Genomic DNA, 17,662 nt, shown 5'->3' with positions numbered 1-17,662 from the left:
AGTTTCCTCCCTGCCCCCCCACGCTGCCGCTCTATCATGAACTTCGCCGTCTGCTGCCAGTTGTCTCGCTGGTGCCAGCGCTGTCCACGGAGCCGCTCTAGGCTGTTGGGAGGCCGTCCGTATTGCGTGGGGAGGGTTTGGACGACGCAGTCGCCTCGCCGGCCCCCGGGGCGGTTAGCGCTTCCGGGGTCGGAGGGTGCGCGGGGTTGAAAGCGGGCCGCTCCGCCCCGTCCCCCTCCCAGACCAGCAGAGGCAGCAGCCGGAGCAGCCGCAGCCTGCGCCCTCTCCCGCCCGCCCGCCCTCCGCCCGCCCGCCCGCCCTCCGCCGCCCTCCACCCGCCCCGGGGTCTCTTTCCCCCTTCCTCCTCCTCCTCCCCGCCCCCGGCCTCCCGCCCTTCCCCTTCCCGCCCGCTCCCCTTTTCCCCTCAGTCGCCTCGCGCCTGCAGGTAAGCTTCAAGATTCTCCCTCCGCCCGCGGCTATAGCTCTGTTTCTATTCTTGCCATCTTTCTTAGCGGGCTCCGGTCCTCGTCACGAGCCCCGACCTCGCGTAGTCCCGCGTGAGCGCCTACCTCCTCACTCTGCTTGGCCGGCCATTCACGCGAGGCCCTGGCTCCGGCGAGGCCTACTAGGCCTCGCGAAAGGCCTTCCCCCTCCCCCCCTCCCCCCCCGCTTTTTCCCGGTGGCGGCTGCGCAGGAGTCAAGGAGGGCGCGCGCGCGGTAGGGGGGGCGGCGGTGGATTTGTTGGTTGAGGCGGGTGAGGGGAGGCGATGGCCGGCTTGCTGGCCGGGCGGGTGAGCGCGGCTCCCCGCGGGGGTCAGGCGCTGGCGCAGCCACACGAGGAGGCGCTACTAGTCCGGCTCCTCCCCCTGGATCGCAGCGCCCCCCCTCGACCGAACCGTTTATTTTTTTTCCCCTCTTTTCTAGTGGAGGGATAGGGGGGTGCATTTTTTGAGTGGAAAATGCTTGGATGACCAAGGGGAGGAGGGGGGCTGTGGAGTTAAAGGGTAGACGGGCTCCCAGTTACCGAGTTATGCAGGACGTTCTCTCGGGGTAACGAATTTTGAAATTGCAAAATGCTTTCCGCTATAGACCCTGGCCGAGCTATTTATAGGAGTAGGGGTAATGGACTGCAGGATTAACAGCTGGATTCCTGGGATTGGGTACACTGACGTTGACCTAGTCAGGAGAGAAATATGACAGGGATTTCTTGGATAATTTGGAGTTGGAAATGCACCTTTGTTCCTTACCTCAAGAAATAGCTTCATATAGGTTTTCAATTTTCTTGCCCTTTCGAACTTGCATTTATTGTGGTGTTTGTAACGTGCTTTCTAGTATGTGAGTGGGGATAAGGAATTAAACTGCCAAATTTTTTACCATGTCTTACTGAAAAAAGAAAGTTTTCCGCACAGACTTAACTCTGTCTCCCCATTTCCCCCCCCCACCCCCAGCACTGTTGTTTTTTCCTTGAGTGAAAAGTGTCGAATTCTGGGATTTTGCCAGCAATTAATTATATTCTGGAAATGGGGGAATGAAGCGCTTTGGGTATGCCTCAGTCACCTCAGTCACTCACTTGAGGTAGCCATAGGGCAGCTTGCTATATACAGAATATAAATACTTAGGATATGGGCTTTGTGTTAGAGCAAAGTTAAAACGGTGGCTGGTTTTGTGAAGGGGGATGACTGGCTGTGGGTGAGAGATCATTGATGTTGATTTGAAGGGATGGATACTAAAAATGTCACTGGAGAAATTTCACAACTTTGGGGAGAACTACTCTTAGGGCCTAAAGAGGTGTTGTTGTGGGCTAAGGTATATCCAAAAACATTCTTTCTACACGTAATCAATTATTGTAGAGCAGAAATGTTAGGAACATTGCTTTAGAGGATACGTGGGGAAAGGGCCTCAGTAGGAAAGGCTTGTTACTGCTGTTGTTTAAAACAACTACACAATAAATTTTTAGCAGTACCAGTTTTGATTTCGATTGTTTCCTTTGGAAGAAAATTTAAGATTTAATAGATTTGGATGAAGACTTGAGTAGTAACAGAGGTTAACACAGAAGCAAGGAAAATTTTCAGATCTTGAGTGACTATCAAGTTAGGTTGGGAAAAGAGGACTCAGGCTGCACTTAATGTATTGAGTCATTTCCCAAAGGGGAATATGGAACCCAGCCTGCAATAGAAGGCATTTCAGATGCCTTTTTCAATGAGGTTTTTGATTTAAATCTTTTAAAAATTATTTGGTGGCATCTGTTGACATTCAAAATTTTAATGTGAGATGCCTCTCAATTTCTTTACCTAGAAATAGCTGCCAGTAAGAACGTTTACATGTGTCCTCTCTAGCTTTCAACCCAAGCTGCTTCCTAACAAGGAAGCAAAAGGTCGTTGCCCTCAGTGTAGTTGGTTAGTTTGAGGTTTGCTCTCATGATTTCCAGGTGTTTCTGTATTCTCTTGAAGCTTATTCTGCTGAAGGACAACTGGTGCACGTTCAGCAGTTCCCTTAGAACCATTGCCAATTGAAGGAATCTTTCACATCCTGAGAGTCAGCGGAAACCGTATCGTTAATGAGAGCAGACTGGAAAGTTGCCTTCCATACTTTGTAACAGAACCTGAGCTGTTAATGCAGTTGTGCTGCATGTATATAAGCCTGTCAATTGATAGACTGTCATTTAAGGAAAAGAGTTCACGATAACATTGGTAATGGTTAAAGTAACATTGGGAAATATTTCTGTTGTTTTCCTACTCTGATTTTCGTCATGTTTTCATTTCAGTTTTTGGCTTTCACCCCCACCAGTGACCAAAGACTTGACCACTCAAAGTCCAGCTCCTCAGAACACTGCTCGACATGGACACCGGTGTGATTGAAGGTGGATTAAATGTCACTCTCACCATCCGGCTACTTATGCATGGAAAGGTATGCACCAGCTTGGGAAATTGGGTCATAGTAACTGCTAGAGGAGGGGCCAGGAAGAGAGGGCATGGATCTCGGAGCTCATCAGATTAGCACTGTGGGGTGTCTGGCTTTAGCACTCTTCTCTAGCGGAGTAGATGAGAGAGTAGTGGGAAAATGGACAGACTTTACTAGGAAGCGCCACTGAGAAGGAAAGGCTTAACCAGAGGCTAGAGCCAAAGACTGTCTCATACCTGGATGATAAGATTTTTCTCGTGGATGTTGCTATAGCTTGTGATAGGTAGATTTCCCCTACCCAAACAATTTTGGGGTAACTTTAAGGTGGGGTGATATATTTGGTATTTTTAAAAAGGATTTATATTAAACAAAGATAGCATTTAATTATTCCATTATTTCTTCACAGTTCTTTGATAGCTTTGCTTATATTTTGAGCAAAGAAAATAATAAGCCTGTCCATTCCCTTTCCCAATAAATCTTAGTTTTTCCATTGCTTTGGACTGTTAAAAATTACTTTTTTTGATAATGAACGCTTCAGATTTCCTCATATTTGACACTAGTTTTCTCCATTGCAGGAAGTTGGCAGTATCATTGGGAAGGTAAGACATCACTTCAACTCTAATTACTGTTTAGTCAGTCTGCATTTAAGTAGCAGTTGGAACTCACTCTTGACTTTTCCTCTTACAGAAAGGAGAATCAGTTAAGAAGATGCGTGAGGAGGTGAGTTATTGCGGATGGGGGGGTTAAGGGACTGTTAACTTGGGAAGTAAAAAACTTTTAAAACAAAAGCAAAAAAAAATTTTAATGAGAGATTAGAAGGGGGAATTTTTTTTTGGCCATGCGGCATGTGGGATCTTAGTTCCTTGACCGGAGATCGAACCTGTGCCCACCGCAGTGAAAGTGCAGAGTCTTAACCACTGAACCGCCAGGGAAGTCCCAGAAGGGAAGAGATCTTTTTCTCTCTCTCTCTCTTTTTTTTTTTTTAGATTTATTTATTTTATTTTTGGCTGCGTTGGGTCTTCGTTGCGACGCACTGGCCTCTCATTGCGGTGGCTTCTCTTGTTGCGGAGCACAGGCTCCAGGCACGTGGGCCCCAGCAGCTGTGACACGCGGGCTCAGCAGTTCTGGCTCACGGGCTCCAGAGCCGCAGGCCCAGTAGTTATGGCACACGGGCTCAGCTGCTCCACGGCATGTGGGATCCACCTGGACCAGGGCTCAAACCCGTGTCCTGTGCATTGGCAGGCGGATTCTTAACTACTGCGCCACCAGGGAAGCCCAAGGGAGAGATCTTAATAGGAGAAGCGGTATTTTTCTGGCGCGGTTATTTGTAATGACAAATAGTATGCTGGGAAATGTAATTTTTGGAAGTCTCAGTTCAATCAAGACTTAAAGCAGCTTCTGTAGTTTATGTTTGAGGACAAATGTGGAGCACTTATTTGAAGTGATGTCGATATTGCCTTGTGTCAGGATCATGTATACAGGCAGCTTCTTGCCCATCTTATTTAGGAGGGATTATATATTTGTGTGTGTGTGTGTTCAGATCTTTTTGTCTCTTTAACCTTTTGGCTCTGTTTCCTATCCAGAGTGGTGCACGTATCAACATCTCAGAAGGGAATTGTCCTGAGAGGATTATCACTTTGGCTGGACCCACTAATGCCATCTTCAAAGCCTTTGCTATGATCATTGACAAACTGGAAGAGGTTTGTTGTTCCCTGCCCCTCATTCTTTATTTTTAAGTGCTTCTAGATAGTTTAATGATATCTGACGGCTTTTAAAATTCAAGGACAGACTAGATCATAAAACTCTGTAAATGGTTTCTTCGCTCCCATTCATCATCCCCTAAATTGGACCATTTGTAATTTTAAAAAGATGTCACTTTAATCGGTAGAAAAATACAGTTGACCCTTGAACAACATGAGTTTGAAGTGTGCAGGTCTACTTGTACTTGATTTTTTTTCCCCAATAAATATGTACTACACAATATGTATTGTAGAACTACACAATCAGAGGTTGGTTGAATCTGTGGATGCAGAACTGCGGATAAGTTAAGTTATACATGGACTTCTGACTGGGGTGGGGTGTCGGCACCCCTAACCCCCAACTGTAATTTGAATGTTCACTTTGGCAGCACATAAACTACAATTGGAATGATACAGAGAAGATTGGCATGGCCTCTGTGTAAGGATGACACGCAAATTTGTGAAGCATTCCATATTTTCCAGTTATAAAATAAGTAATGGGAGGTTAACTTTGTATGGTGGCAAACGGTTACTGCACTTATTGTGGTGATCATCTTGTAATGTATTTAAATGTCAAATCACTGTGTTGTACACCTGAAACTAAATAGTGTATATTGACTATACTTAAATAAAAAAAAATCCCCAGAAAAACCCCCAAATAGTTTGACTGTTATCAGGGACTCTGTAAAAAATGTGTGAAAAAACAGCATCTTTTATTTCTTAACCAGCAGTTTTGAAGGTATGCCACCACTGTGTTGGTAATTATGTCCCCTAAGTCATAGTTGAGTGGACTAAATTAACATGCTTTCGTTAGGAGCCCTTCTGAACACTAATATACTCCATAAATACAGGTATCTCCCAACCCTGGGTGCAGTTATATATTTTTTTAAAAAATCAATCTGGTAACTGTGTCAGAGCTATACTTGGAGGGAGGGAGTGCGTTTTATAGGTTATCAGAAGCAAAATATCAATACCAGAGATTTTTTTGACTGAAGGAATTAACTGGTTTCAACCTTATAATGCTGAACAACCATTGCCCTAGGTCCAGTCTTCAACTTCCTCCTACTTCTGCAGTAATAGTGCTAATCATGCAATTGACATTGCAGGCAGAGGAGAGCTTCGGGGCTGCTGCTTGATGCCTTAATAGTGCCTGAAATCTTATCCTTACCAAGATCAGAAATGTTATCCTTTGACCTGCAAGACCCTGCTAATCCAGAGCTTGTAGCTTTAAAAAAATTCAGAAAATCTAGGGACTTCCCTGGTGGTCCAGTGGCTAAGCTCCCAGCGCTGGGGGCCCGGGTTCGATCCCTGATCAGGGAACTAGATCCCACGTGCTGCACCAAAGAGCCTGCATGCCACAACTAAGACCCGGTGCAGCCAAATAAATATTTTTTTAAAAAATTCAGAAAATCTATTCATACTTTTAACAAATAAGAAGCATGTTCTTGACTTTAGGGGCTTATGTTTGAGGAGTTCCCAGGTCTAGCTACTACATAGAGATTAGGCTAAAACCATTTAATCCTCAGAAGGCTAAATTTAACTAGTTTAAAGCCGTGACTTTCAGATGCAGCATATTGTAACGGAAAAGACTATGGGCTTTGGAACCAATACAGTCCTTTAGTTTAAAATTTACAGCTTTTTAGATGTGATTGGGGTAGGTACTCGGCCTCAATTTCATTATCTGTACAATGGTAATATTACCAAGAAATTAAGACAAGGATAAATGGAAGTACAGTATTTAATTTTTCTGCAGTTTTCTAAGAGAGCAGAACTGGTTACTTGAATTGGGATTGCATTGTTTTATCTGTTGATATTTAATTTTGTCTTCAATATTGTTTTACTTTACTGAGAAAACTCTTTAATTTTCAAAGTAAGTTTTCTCTCTACCAAGAACACTTCCCCCAGTGTGAAGGAAAATATATTTAGGGCTGAACCTGAGGACGTTTGTAGGCCTTTTTATCTTTTCAGAAATAGGGTTTTGGGGGGAGGCAATATTTGAACCTTTGTTGGTGCAGATTGTGACATAATATGTCCCTTGTAAGGTTCTTTCATGGCAGTTATGGGTTCCCAGGGATCTGTTTAAACTTTTATATTCTTCTGATGTTTTGACTAATTTCTTGTTGTAGGACATCAGCAGCTCTATGACCAATAGCACAGCTGCCAGTAGACCCCCAGTCACCCTGAGGCTGGTGGTCCCTGCTAGTCAGTGTGGCTCTCTCATTGGGAAAGGTGGTTGCAAGATCAAGGAAATACGTGAGGTTGGTAACTTGTGCTCATTTTCTTGTTGAAACGTAAATTATTCTAAATGTGCTTCTTCTATTATTCTTTACTGTGTCTAGGAAAAGTTTGTGTGTATTGAGATGAAGATTTTTATTAAAGTAATAGTCCTAGAAGACTGTAATTTGATTGATATATGTATATATATGTATTTTATATTTCATATATTTTAACAACAATAAATCAGAAAAGTTAACCAGAATTTCCACCTATTGCATAAGACCCATTGGCAACTTTTCCATGAGACTACGTTACCTTTTTTTATGTTTAAAGAGCTTACAATTTGATCGATAATAATATCAAATATTTTTCTTGGCCAAATCCCTAAATAGCAAGGGGAAAATGAAGGTGTATCAGGATGTAGTGGTAATTCTCCCTTTTAAATTATGGAAGTTACATAAAATTACGGAAGCTTTTAATTATATCTGGGAGTTATTGAATTGGATGTTGGAATGAGATTTGAATGGCTCCTAAAGGAAAACGAATTGTAGTTTTTGGGAGCCTTTTGTACATGTCATGTGAGCAGGGATTTTGATTTTGTTCATTGATGTATTCCAAGTACCTGGGGTGGTACCTGGCACGTATAGCATGCGCTTGATATAAACATTTGTTAAATAAGAGAATGAAAGGTGGGTGATATTTGTGGGTATTTTGTTTGATGGCCTACAGAGCTATCATTAGCTGAGAGGAAACTGTCTAGAGGGACCTTTTTCTTGAGAGCAGGTTAAATTTAGGCTGTTATTCAGCCTTATTTTCAGCTTTCAGAGGCTAATTTATAACTGTGATTAAACAGTCTTATCTGGAATAAGGGAAGAGTGGGAAGGGAGTATAAAAAGGGTAAGATAGGAGATGGGATAAGTGTCTACTGAGCTTTAGACTCCTAAGATTTTTGCTGGGAGATACTGAAGAGTATGAGCTGTTTTCTCTGATTTTTAAATTTTTTTTACCTCCCAAAGAGTACAGGGGCTCAGGTCCAGGTGGCAGGGGATATGCTCCCCAACTCAACCGAGCGGGCCATCACTATTGCTGGCATTCCGCAGTCCATCATTGAGTGTGTGAAACAGATCTGCGTGGTCATGTTGGAGGTAAGCCCTCAGGCTCATGCTGAGAATCGCGGGGAGGGTGATTTAGGGAGACAGACTGATCTATATTTAGTAAGACTAGAATTAGGTGAGGCTGTTAGAAACCTCCAGTGGGGGTGGGGAAGAGGTTCCCTGAGTTCATATTTTCCTTCCCCCAGCTTTGACTTTTCTTATAGTCCAAGCAAAAATAGAAACTAAGCAGTGGTGATCATTTGGTATACAGCAATTTTAGCAGAGTTGGTAGGGGAAGATTCAGTACTAGGAATGAGTGGACAAAAGATGTATCTGGGTTCCTGAGAAGCTAAGTTAAATTGCCTTTCAGATTATGATATTTTTGCTACATGCAACTTTGATATGTTCTTTAAATTAATATCTGTGTTATGAGGCAGGATTATATTCAGAATGGTGTATATATTTTTAAAAATGTATCCATAATGGTGTTTCTGAATGACTTATGAGGTTCTAGTGGATGCTATTCAATTAACAAGAATAGCAAAATTAAGAGGAATTAAACCTTTTTAGAATTGTCATAGGGAGTTGGTCCCATATTGGTGAGAAAAGAAAGTAGAATTTTCAAGTAGAGTTTAGGAAAATATTGATTGAGCCTTTGAACTATTTATGGACAGTTCTGTATTATCCTAGGTGCAACATTTGGGAGCTTTATTTCCTGTTTTGGCTTTATTTCCTATTCAGGCCAAAATGTAGGATCTTAATTACCAACTCAGACGTACATATGTACACATACAGGTTTTTCATGTTAATTAGACTTATTTGAACGCATGGAAATAATGCCTAAATTATTACAGGGGAATCTGCCTTGATGAGAATTAGTGTGAGCTGTGTAGTCCACGGACCATCTTACTGCTTTAAAGGCAAATAACTGCAGATGATATGAGATTAGATCTAGCCAGAGACAACATTGGTAGGTGAGGGAATGGAAATAATACAGTTTTTAATTTAACTGACCTGTGTGAGCTTAAGCCACACAGCTGAAGCAGCTTTGAAACCTTATCTCTTTTTGTTTTTTTCCCCTCTGACTCTCTCCCAGTCCCCCCCGAAGGGCGTGACCATCCCGTACCGGCCCAAGCCGTCCAGTTCTCCAGTCATCTTTGCAGGTGGTCAGGTAAGAAATTTTTTGTTGGTGGGCTAAGGTGAACAAGGATTATGTTTGAAGTGTCAACTTTGCCAGCAGCACACCAGGCCACTCTGCATGCTTGCTGAAACCTGTACTCTGGCCATAATTTGACCTGCTTTCAGTTTTATTTATTTTTTGTACTGGAGAAAGCTATGAATGCTATCTTATTTAATTTTTAGCAGGCAATGGGAGTTTTGTAGGCACTCGGAAGAGGTAATTTACTTAGTAATTTAAGGGGGGTTGGGTTAGAAGAGAGGGTTAAATTGCCTTGGTGTCACTACTTCTTTCCCTACCCCACCCCATCCCATGTTTTTTCATGTGTGGGGTGTTCTTTAGAGGTCTGAATAAAGGTAGCAAAGAGTTGGACCTCTGAAAGAGATTCTTGGATGGTGGTCTCAAATTGGGGTCCTGAAATTGAGTGTCCTACAAACTTCCCCTTCTCCCCACCTCACCTCCCCTACTCCTACCCCTTCACTCCCAAACTCCAGTGTGTTGTCCCCGGGCTCTTAACCTCATAAACACTGGTTTGAACCCACATGGCATAACAAATCAGCTGGGGTAAGGGTTCAGTGTCTAAGAATAGAAGGGGGAGAGCATGTTGGGCTGTGTGGGGCTGTGACCTTTGGTGTTAGAGTAAGAACACCAAAGCACCCCTTTGGCCTCTCCTCCTTCACCCACCTAAACTCTGGATCCTTGGCACGTGGTTTATTCTGAATTTAGATTTTTATGACAAAGGGCACTGATTAGCACCATGGTTTTATGCATTTTGGTTAGCATTTGAGGAGTAGGTAGGTTAGTTTTTAAAATATTGAGGTTCAGGCTGAAATAGTGACCTTCATTTTGGTAGCTGCCTAAACAAGTATAGTGCTCAAAGTGCCTTTTCCTACATGGGGCTGACCTGTTACAAGCACAGATACTCAACTAGTTCCATTTTATATTTGAACTGGAGAAGCACTTAAAGTCCATCTCATTCATATTCTATTGAGTTGTCATAAAACTGAACAAGTTTTGGGGGACTTAGTTTGTCTTGTAGTTCTGGAAGCTTTCACAAGAAATTAATCATATCACAGTTTAGTACCTTGCTTTTAACACTAGCCTTGTACAAACTGGTTTGGTCAAAGGGCTCTCCATGAGTCTGGATAGTTAGGCAGGATAAACAGGCCCAGAGTCAGTGTAGCAGGGAGGTTTAGTTCTAGGAGTTTTCCCTTCTACCCTGGAACTACAAGTTCCTACTCTTCTGGATTCTTCCACTCCCACTTGGGATTATCTAGAGTCCATGCTGCACAGCAGCAGTCCTCTCCATTTACAAGTCTTCCTTCATTTCCCTTTCCTTCCCTCCCCTTCCCACCCCCCCCTTCTTACCTCTTTGCTTTCCTTCCCTCCCTCCCCTTTATTCAATTGACCACCCTCTAAAAACTTGCAGCTTCTTCTTCCATGAGTGGCCCTGTCTTGGATTATTCCCATGGGCCTTTTTAAATGGACCAGTTCATGCAGTGTCCACAGATGGACCTGTGTCTTTTGTTCCTCTGTGACAAAGTGGGCTCTGTAGGGGTTCAATTTAATCGCACACTGACCAGGAGCTGGCATCAGCTCTGTTGCCCCACCCCTTCATTCTGACTGAAAATAGCCCAATTGTGCAGTGTGAAATCTGCCACCATAGGTAACTTTTTTTTTTAATTCACTGATTGCAGCTCGTTTCAAATTGTGTTGTGAGCTCCTTTTTAAAGGAAAAGAAAAAATTAAACAACTTTTTTTGTGTGAATTTCATGCTGGTGACAAGGTGCCGGATTGACAGCCCTGGAGACTGAAATCCTCTATTTATCCACAGGACAGGTACAGCACAGGCAGCGACAGTGCGAGCTTTCCCCACACCACCCCGTCCATGTGCCTCAACCCTGACCTGGAGGGACCACCTCTAGAGGTGAGAGGGGATGTTCAGTCTCCAAGGCTCACTCAATCCTTCCGCCTCAGCCGAGACTGCCAACCACGCGGGGGGCCAGTGGCGCTGGTGATTTTTGTGCTGTGGACACCACCTGTCCACGGGGACCTGGACTGACCCCCCCACCTCATTTCACACAGGCTGCGTAGCCCACCAGATGGTAACACCAACTCTCTTTTTTTTTTCCTTTTTTTTTTCTTTTTTTGTTCAACCCCTTTCCCCTGTCTCCTACTCCTCCTACCCCATTTTCACCTTCCCACCCCCACCTGGGTGCACTTTTGGGGGTACTGGCCACTGTGATGTGAGAAGCCTCACATCCTGTGAACCAGCTGCTCCTTCCTTCCCCTCCCTTCCTGATTCTCCTTGTCCCCCACCCCATTGCCCTGAAGACCCAGCTCCCTTTTTGGGAGGTTATGGTGTGCGGGGAGGAGGGTGTAGTGGGAGCTGCAAGTGCCTTTTATGGAGGGGAGGTGGGAGAAGGCAGGACTTAGAACACAGTGACTTTTTGTGGGTGTATGTTCCTGTGGTCAGCTCCCTAGTACTAGGGACCCAACTAGCTTCCAGTGCACTTAAGGTCTTTAGGCAGATGTAGAGAAAAATAAGATAGGAAAAGGGAAGTGTTTCAAAACATGCCATGTAGGTTTGTGCAGATACAAATCATTCATGTCACCATGATTGGTAGAAGGGTTGGGGTGGCTGAGGAAAGACCGTTTTCCTTCTAGGCTATCTTGTACACAGGGAGAAGGAAGGGGGCTCGGGCAGTCGAGGCATTGTTTAATCCCACTTCCCACGTTTTCATTAAGAAACAGATGTGTTATTTTCTCTTTGATTGCAGGGAACATGGCTCCCTTTATAGGCATCCCGGAATAAGCCATCATATTAGGGTTTAAAGAAGGCCAACAGGTCTGACTGTATTTATGAGATACCATCTACTGCCTCAACCCCTGGCCTCCCTATTCTCTAGTTCAACTCTGGCTTCCTGGCTAGTTGAAATCTGTCTTTTTCCCCCCCACTGGGTGGCTGTCCGTGATTGGTTTTTAATAGGAACTGTTTTCCTCCTTTTGTAGGCCTATACCATTCAAGGACAGTATGCCATTCCACAGCCAGATGTAAGTTTTGTTTTCACTTGTTGTTTTGAAAAGTTCCTTCTCCCGTCCAAAATTGTCTCTTTTCTCCACGTAGGCAGAAGTGAGTTGGGTCTTAAACATTTGCAGTATTGTTTTCTTCACAAGGTGAACTCCATATTTTGGCCCTTAAATAATCTTTAATCAGGACATAGTAGCACCTTGTTTTTGACATTTAATCCCTGGAAATTGTAATCTGGCAGATTATTAGATTCTACTTTCTCCCGTGTTCCAGAGAAATGTTCCACGGTATACTGTCATTTGTTATCCCAGGGCACAGTTTAAATTGACAGTGGGCTGTGCATCTTTGCATGGAGTCCTTTCCATGGCGGGGGATGGGGGGGTGGGAGGTTGGCTTTACCCTTGTATACTCCTCAGTCTGAGGTGACAATTTAAAAAGCATCTGGAGGGGTGGGGAAAAGGGGCTTATTTACACAGGGAGGGATAGGAAGCTGAATATTTGGGAATTCAACTCAATAAAACCTTCTTTGTCACTAAAAACTCCAACTTAAAAAGTGCTGGTATTTAGACTTTAAGGGCGTTTTTTCCTGCACTTATCTTCTATCCTTACTAACTCTTTCAGGTGCTGAGCTTTAGATTTGGGAAGTTAAGATTGGCTCTTGGTTAGTGATAGCCCCCAGGAGGGGAAGTAGACTTGAAGAGGGATGGGTTTACAACAGCCAGGACAGTTTACATAGACGAAGAAAAATAGCTGTAGAAATCATGGGGTGGGGGTGTGCTAAACCCATTTTGGTTTCACCTTAATCTCTCTCCTCCTTGCAGTTTCCCTGCCCCCCCCTCATCTCCTTCCCTCCTCCCAATACTGACAGAACCCTGCATGGTGTGTTTTCCCTAGCACCACTGCACAGTTTGTTTTCCTAGCCTGTCTGTGCTTGTCCCTGGGGCAACTGTTGCAATGGCTTGCAAACACCTTTATTAAATAGCCCACAAGGGGGATGGTTGTCAGGCGGGTGCTGCTGCTTGTCTTTTCACACACCCCAGATGCGCTCATTCTCTTTGTACTGATACCCTTTCTATTTCTAACCCTTACCTTCTTGTTGTGCCCATCCCCAGGATGGTGATACCAGCCCTGTATCTTACCCTCTGTCATAGTTTGAGTAGTAGCCAACTTTGGGGATCAGGAGCTCTGCATTTTCAAATTTGAATGTGCTTGAGCCCTGACTATTTTGCTCTTCTAATGCCAACCTCTTCTGTTTCCTTCCTGCAGTTGACCAAGCTGCACCAGTTGGCAATGCAACAGTCTCATTTTCCCATGACGCATGGCAACACCGGATTCAGTGGTATGGATACCTCAGTGTTTATTTCTGTAAGGTGTAGTACAAGACAGAGGCCAGCCCCAAGGTCTCAGTTTGACATCTGTTTAAAACAAACTTCATTACCCAGCATCCTGCTGGTTTAAACTTGCCTGCTTTCTATGGCTAAACCGAAGGAGGTAATGTGTTTGTTAACTTGGTTTTCATTTGGGGTGAGTTATTCTAAAAGAGAAAAAAGGCCCTGGAAGGTTTGGGGTGAGGTCTGGGGATGCTTGTCAGGCAAAGGGTAGGCTGATATTTCTTCTAACCCATCCTCACTGCTGCCCCTTTGATCTGATTGGCACCCCCTTTCTCTCCACCAGCTATTCATAGACCTGGGTAGAAACAATCCATTTGTGCCAAATTGTGTAGTGGTTTTGTTTTTGTTTTTGTTTTGTTTTTTTGGGCTTTTTTTATATATATATAAGGAATAACTTGTCCGATAGGGTTAGGATGAGACCACCAAACTCATTTTCACTTGTATCTTAACAGGCATTGAATCCAGCTCTCCAGAGGTGAAAGGCTATTGGGGTAATGATTAAAAAAAAAATCTGTAGTATTCTACTGTTATATTAATAAACTGGTGGGAGTCTTGTTTCACTGCCCATGACATACCAGCAGAACATGCACATGGCAGAAAGGAGCTGAGAGAGCAAAGCGGGGGTGGGCCTGGTACCCATGAGGGTCCCTTGATGGATCTGGCCTACCCCCTTCTAAAAATGCTGAGTTTTAGCAGCCACAGCTGAGAGCAAGACTAGACTTGTGAGTTAGCCAGCTGGTCTGGTCTAGTCCAGGTGTCAGATGGGTATGGGTGTTTGCTGATAGGAGTTTTTTTTCTTTTTCTTTGGAAAACAACCCAGAACAAATTATTGAGCAAAAGACAGGGAATAAATCTGGAGAAATGAACTTCCCACACCTTACTGCCATCTCATTCTCACTGACCTTCAGGTGTAGGTTAGGGGTAAGGGTGTGTTAGGAGGGTGTTAATCTGATATAGGTATATTTAAAGCAACTCTGCATGTGTGCCAAAAGTCCATGGTACCCAGTAACAGGCATGATATTGGCGCTGGTGATAGCATCAGGTGAGAGAAAATTGGAACACAACAGCAGGAAATCCAACCAGAAAAGGGGAGAAGTGCAGAAGTACTTGTTTAGATTTTGGTCCTGAGAATTGAGGATACCACATTCCCTTGCCCCTTGCTTCCATCCCCTTACACCCTAATAGGCTGGGCTTTGCAGGAAATGGCATGAAGTCAGCCTCTTCTGTGTGTACAGAGGAACCTTTCCAGCATTATTTCTACACCCCTCTCCCCTTCTTTCCTCCTTGGAGGCTTCCAAGTTAGTGATGAATCCCAACAGCCAATGCTGGGTTTCCAGTTCGTTTTCCTTCTGTTAGGTTAATGTACAAATCAGTGGGAGTTTGTATGCTGTGCATTGAACTTCTTTGCTCTTTTCTGTCTTTTAGCAGGTTTGGATGCATCTGCTCAGACTACTTCTCATGAACTCACCATTCCAAACGATGTAAGTATACGGTTGGGTTCCATGGGATGAAAATAAGAGAACTGGTTTTAAAGAATAGAGGTCTTTTCAGTGGCATCATGCCACTCTTAAGGGGTTGTAGACACCAAATTAAAACTATATAAAATCTCAAGTAAAACAACTGATGAAGGAAATTGGTGAGCCAGAAAGAACCTTTTTGTCTCAAATAGAAATTCCCATTTGCCTTTGTTTCTTGTAGAACCTGAAGCCTTATCCTTAATGCAGTGGTCTTTGGATGTTCTGTCTGTACTATCCAACATGGTAGTCGCTAACCACGTGTAGCTGTTTGAATTGAGAATAATAAAATAATAAATTCAATTTCTCAATCTTACTGGCCACACTTCACGTGTTTAGTTATCACGTTATTAGTGTCTACAGTATTGGACAGTGCAAATGTTGACCAATTTTTTACTTTTTCCCAAGGCAAAAGCATTAGAAATTAGCCAGAATTCTTGTCACTATAGTAAAGTAGGAATCATGGCAGGATGAGTTAAGGCATCTTTTTTGCCGAAAACAGAATGTACTTTTATCTTTATCCCTATCTCTGGTAAACTAGGTTTATCATCATGTTTGCTCTGCTTTATTTTGTCTTTGGAGTTAGTACTCTGAGGAAATGAGCTAATGCTCCTAGGAGTCATTCAGCTTAGAGTTGGCTCTGACCTGTAGTGATCAGACAGAAGAATAGGGCACGAGTTGAGATACAACTATAACTCAGTTTTTTAAATCAGGAGTATATGAGTAGAATGTGTAGGATGCAGATAGTAGTTTCTGTTGTCATGTTTGTGGACCCAAGCTATAGAAGCCTGAGGAGTGGGGTGGAATTCTTGGACCTAACCATGCAACTCTTAATTTGGTATGCCTTGTTGTTTTTCTCCCTTAAGTTGATTGGCTGCATAATCGGGCGTCAAGGCGCCAAAATCAATGAGATCCGTCAGATGTCTGGGGCGCAGATCAAAATTGCGAACCCAGTGGAAGGATCTACTGATAGGCAGGTTACCATCACTGGATCTGCTGCCAGCATTAGCCTGGCTCAATATCTAATCAATGTCAGGTAAGGGTTCCCTATCTTTTGTGTTATTCATGCCAGCACAAGTAATAATGTGTGTGTTGGGGGAAGTTACACTGTAATGTAAAGTGTGGGATTCTTTGGGGGATGGAAATGGGAGGGGTAGAGATGGCAAAAGAAAAAGTTTAAAGTCTAGCTCTACTTTTCATTCATCCTTAGCGTAGCAGAAAAAGAAACCAGTTTGTAATAAGTTTGCATGGGGTTGGGGGACGGGGAATAGATTGTTTGCATTTGACTTTTTGATGGTTTGGGGAGTGGAAGGTATGGAGCATGTCTTCACCAGTAGGACTGCTCTGGCTGGAGCACCGACTTTAAAACCAAATGTGGGTCTTGCTGTAGATGTCATATAGACTAATACTTCACTGATTGGGTTTAGGCTCCAAAGCACCCTTAATTGAAATAAGGATAATGAAGTTATGTGACAGTAAGATAGTTTTCTTGGAGGCAGTCATTACTGTTTATTCTGAAAACATCCATTTTTCTCAAGTTGCCAGTGTGTTCCATTGTTCAGAGCTTGTGGAAAAGGAGAGGTACAGGTATTGGATGTTTCGGAAATGCTTAGTATTTTCTTTTTCCCCCACAATCTCATCTCATCTCTTAATGACTTTCTGAGATTTTACCTTTTTTATCCAAACGTAGCTAATGTTAATACACACAGTTGTAGCAGGACTATTCACAGTCCAGTGGGCATCCTACAAGGCATTTATATTACTTGCTTTCTCAGCACATGTGCTTAAGTCATGTTCTTAATTGCTTACTAACATCTTAAACCAGTGTTAGCAGCTCATTCCCCAAGGGACTTAGCTATCCCTTTTATGTAGACTTTTACCTAGTTGTTAATTTACCTCTGTCACAATTCTTTGGTCTCTGTTGTGCATAAAAATTTTATGGGTTCCTGAATCTAGTGCAAGGGAAAGGAATTCATAAGTATGGGATCTATTTTTTGCCATGCTTATGCAGATCATGTATTTATTCCATGGTCTTTTATCCCCTGGTTAAGAATTTTATCAGTTCCCCAGTAGTGGTTCTGACTTTTTGCCTATGTCTTTTCATGCTTTGAGGTATTTTCTTGTCTTTATGTAGAAAAGACTTTTCTGTGTCTAGATCTGCTTTCTTCTTCAGCTACCAAGATGTCAAATTCTTACTGTTCAGACTGAAATGGTAGTTATTAGTTTTGCATGGAGGCTGTTTGCAAAGGTTTGTTTCCTTGTTTCTAATGGGGGTGGTGGGTTGTTAAGAGGCAAGAATCGTGTTCTTGGAAGCTGGAAACCAAGCGATTTTTCTTCTGCTTGGGTAGACCTACCCTGAATGTTTTCAGATAGTGCTTCCACATAACCTGCTTGCCTGACCCCTGTACTAGGTCAGTGGCTAAGTTGTAAGGAAGCAGAACTTGGTTCACCTTTGTTTCCTGATTTTAGTCACTCTTTTCAGGATCATCCTTTTTAATGAAACTGTCCAAGCTATGGATTTGGGTCAAAATTTTTAAAGCTTCATTTAACACCAAGCAAGGACTATGTGTACACGCAGCTAACTCTTCACTTTCTCAT

General features: G+C 43.3%; 1 protein-coding gene and 1 non-coding gene across 8 annotated transcripts; both read left to right on the top strand.

Annotated features, from left to right (window-relative positions):
- Window positions 1–369: 369 nt before the first annotated feature.
- Window positions 370–17,656, top strand: PCBP2 (poly(rC) binding protein 2). 7 transcript variants are annotated; one of them, XM_028491292.2, is made up of 13 exons: window positions 370–445; window positions 2,765–2,907; window positions 3,477–3,500; window positions 3,589–3,621; window positions 4,485–4,601; window positions 6,767–6,898; window positions 7,874–8,002; window positions 9,048–9,122; window positions 10,963–11,055; window positions 12,141–12,182; window positions 13,426–13,498; window positions 14,976–15,031; window positions 15,931–16,141. In XM_028491292.2, exons 2-13 carry the CDS (start codon window positions 2,839–2,841, stop codon window positions 16,102–16,104), a joined length of 1,017 nt encoding a protein of 338 aa, XP_028347093.1. In that variant the 5' UTR covers window positions 370–445; window positions 2,765–2,838; the 3' UTR covers window positions 16,105–16,141. The 7 variants fall into 7 exon arrangements, with proteins under 7 accessions (XP_028347093.1, XP_028347102.1, XP_054941584.1 ...); XM_055085609.1 differs by lacking the exon at window positions 370–445 and adding an exon at window positions 14,003–14,041 and having other exon boundaries at window positions 15,931–16,140; XM_028491289.2 differs by lacking the exon at window positions 370–445 and adding an exon at window positions 14,003–14,041 and having other exon boundaries at window positions 2,805–2,907; window positions 14,979–15,031; window positions 15,931–16,144.
- LOC112064737 (U6 spliceosomal RNA) lies at window positions 5,016–5,120 on the top strand. The gene has a single exon (XR_002891639.1). It is a non-coding gene; the product is annotated as a U6 spliceosomal RNA (small nuclear RNA).
- Window positions 17,657–17,662: the final 6 nt, after the last annotated feature.

Source organism: Physeter macrocephalus, chromosome 6 (genome assembly GCF_002837175.3).
Source record: "Physeter macrocephalus isolate SW-GA chromosome 6, ASM283717v5, whole genome shotgun sequence".
NCBI classification, from domain to species: Eukaryota; Metazoa; Chordata; class Mammalia; order Artiodactyla; family Physeteridae; genus Physeter; species Physeter macrocephalus.
The sequence above is the reverse complement of the archived record's forward strand: the minus strand, read 5'-3'. Positions and strand labels throughout refer to the sequence as shown.

Coding starts and splice junctions, on each gene's coding strand:
- PCBP2 (XM_055085609.1), top strand. CDS start 2,839: ATGGACACCGGTGTGATTGAAGGTGGATTAAATGTCACTCTCACCATC. Junction 11,056..12,140: donor TGGAGGGACCACCTCTAGAG/GTGAGAGGGGAT, acceptor CTCCTTTTGTAG/GCCTATACCATTCAAGGACA. Junction 12,183..13,425: donor ATGCCATTCCACAGCCAGAT/GTAAGTTTTGTT, acceptor TCCTTCCTGCAG/TTGACCAAGCTGCACCAGTT.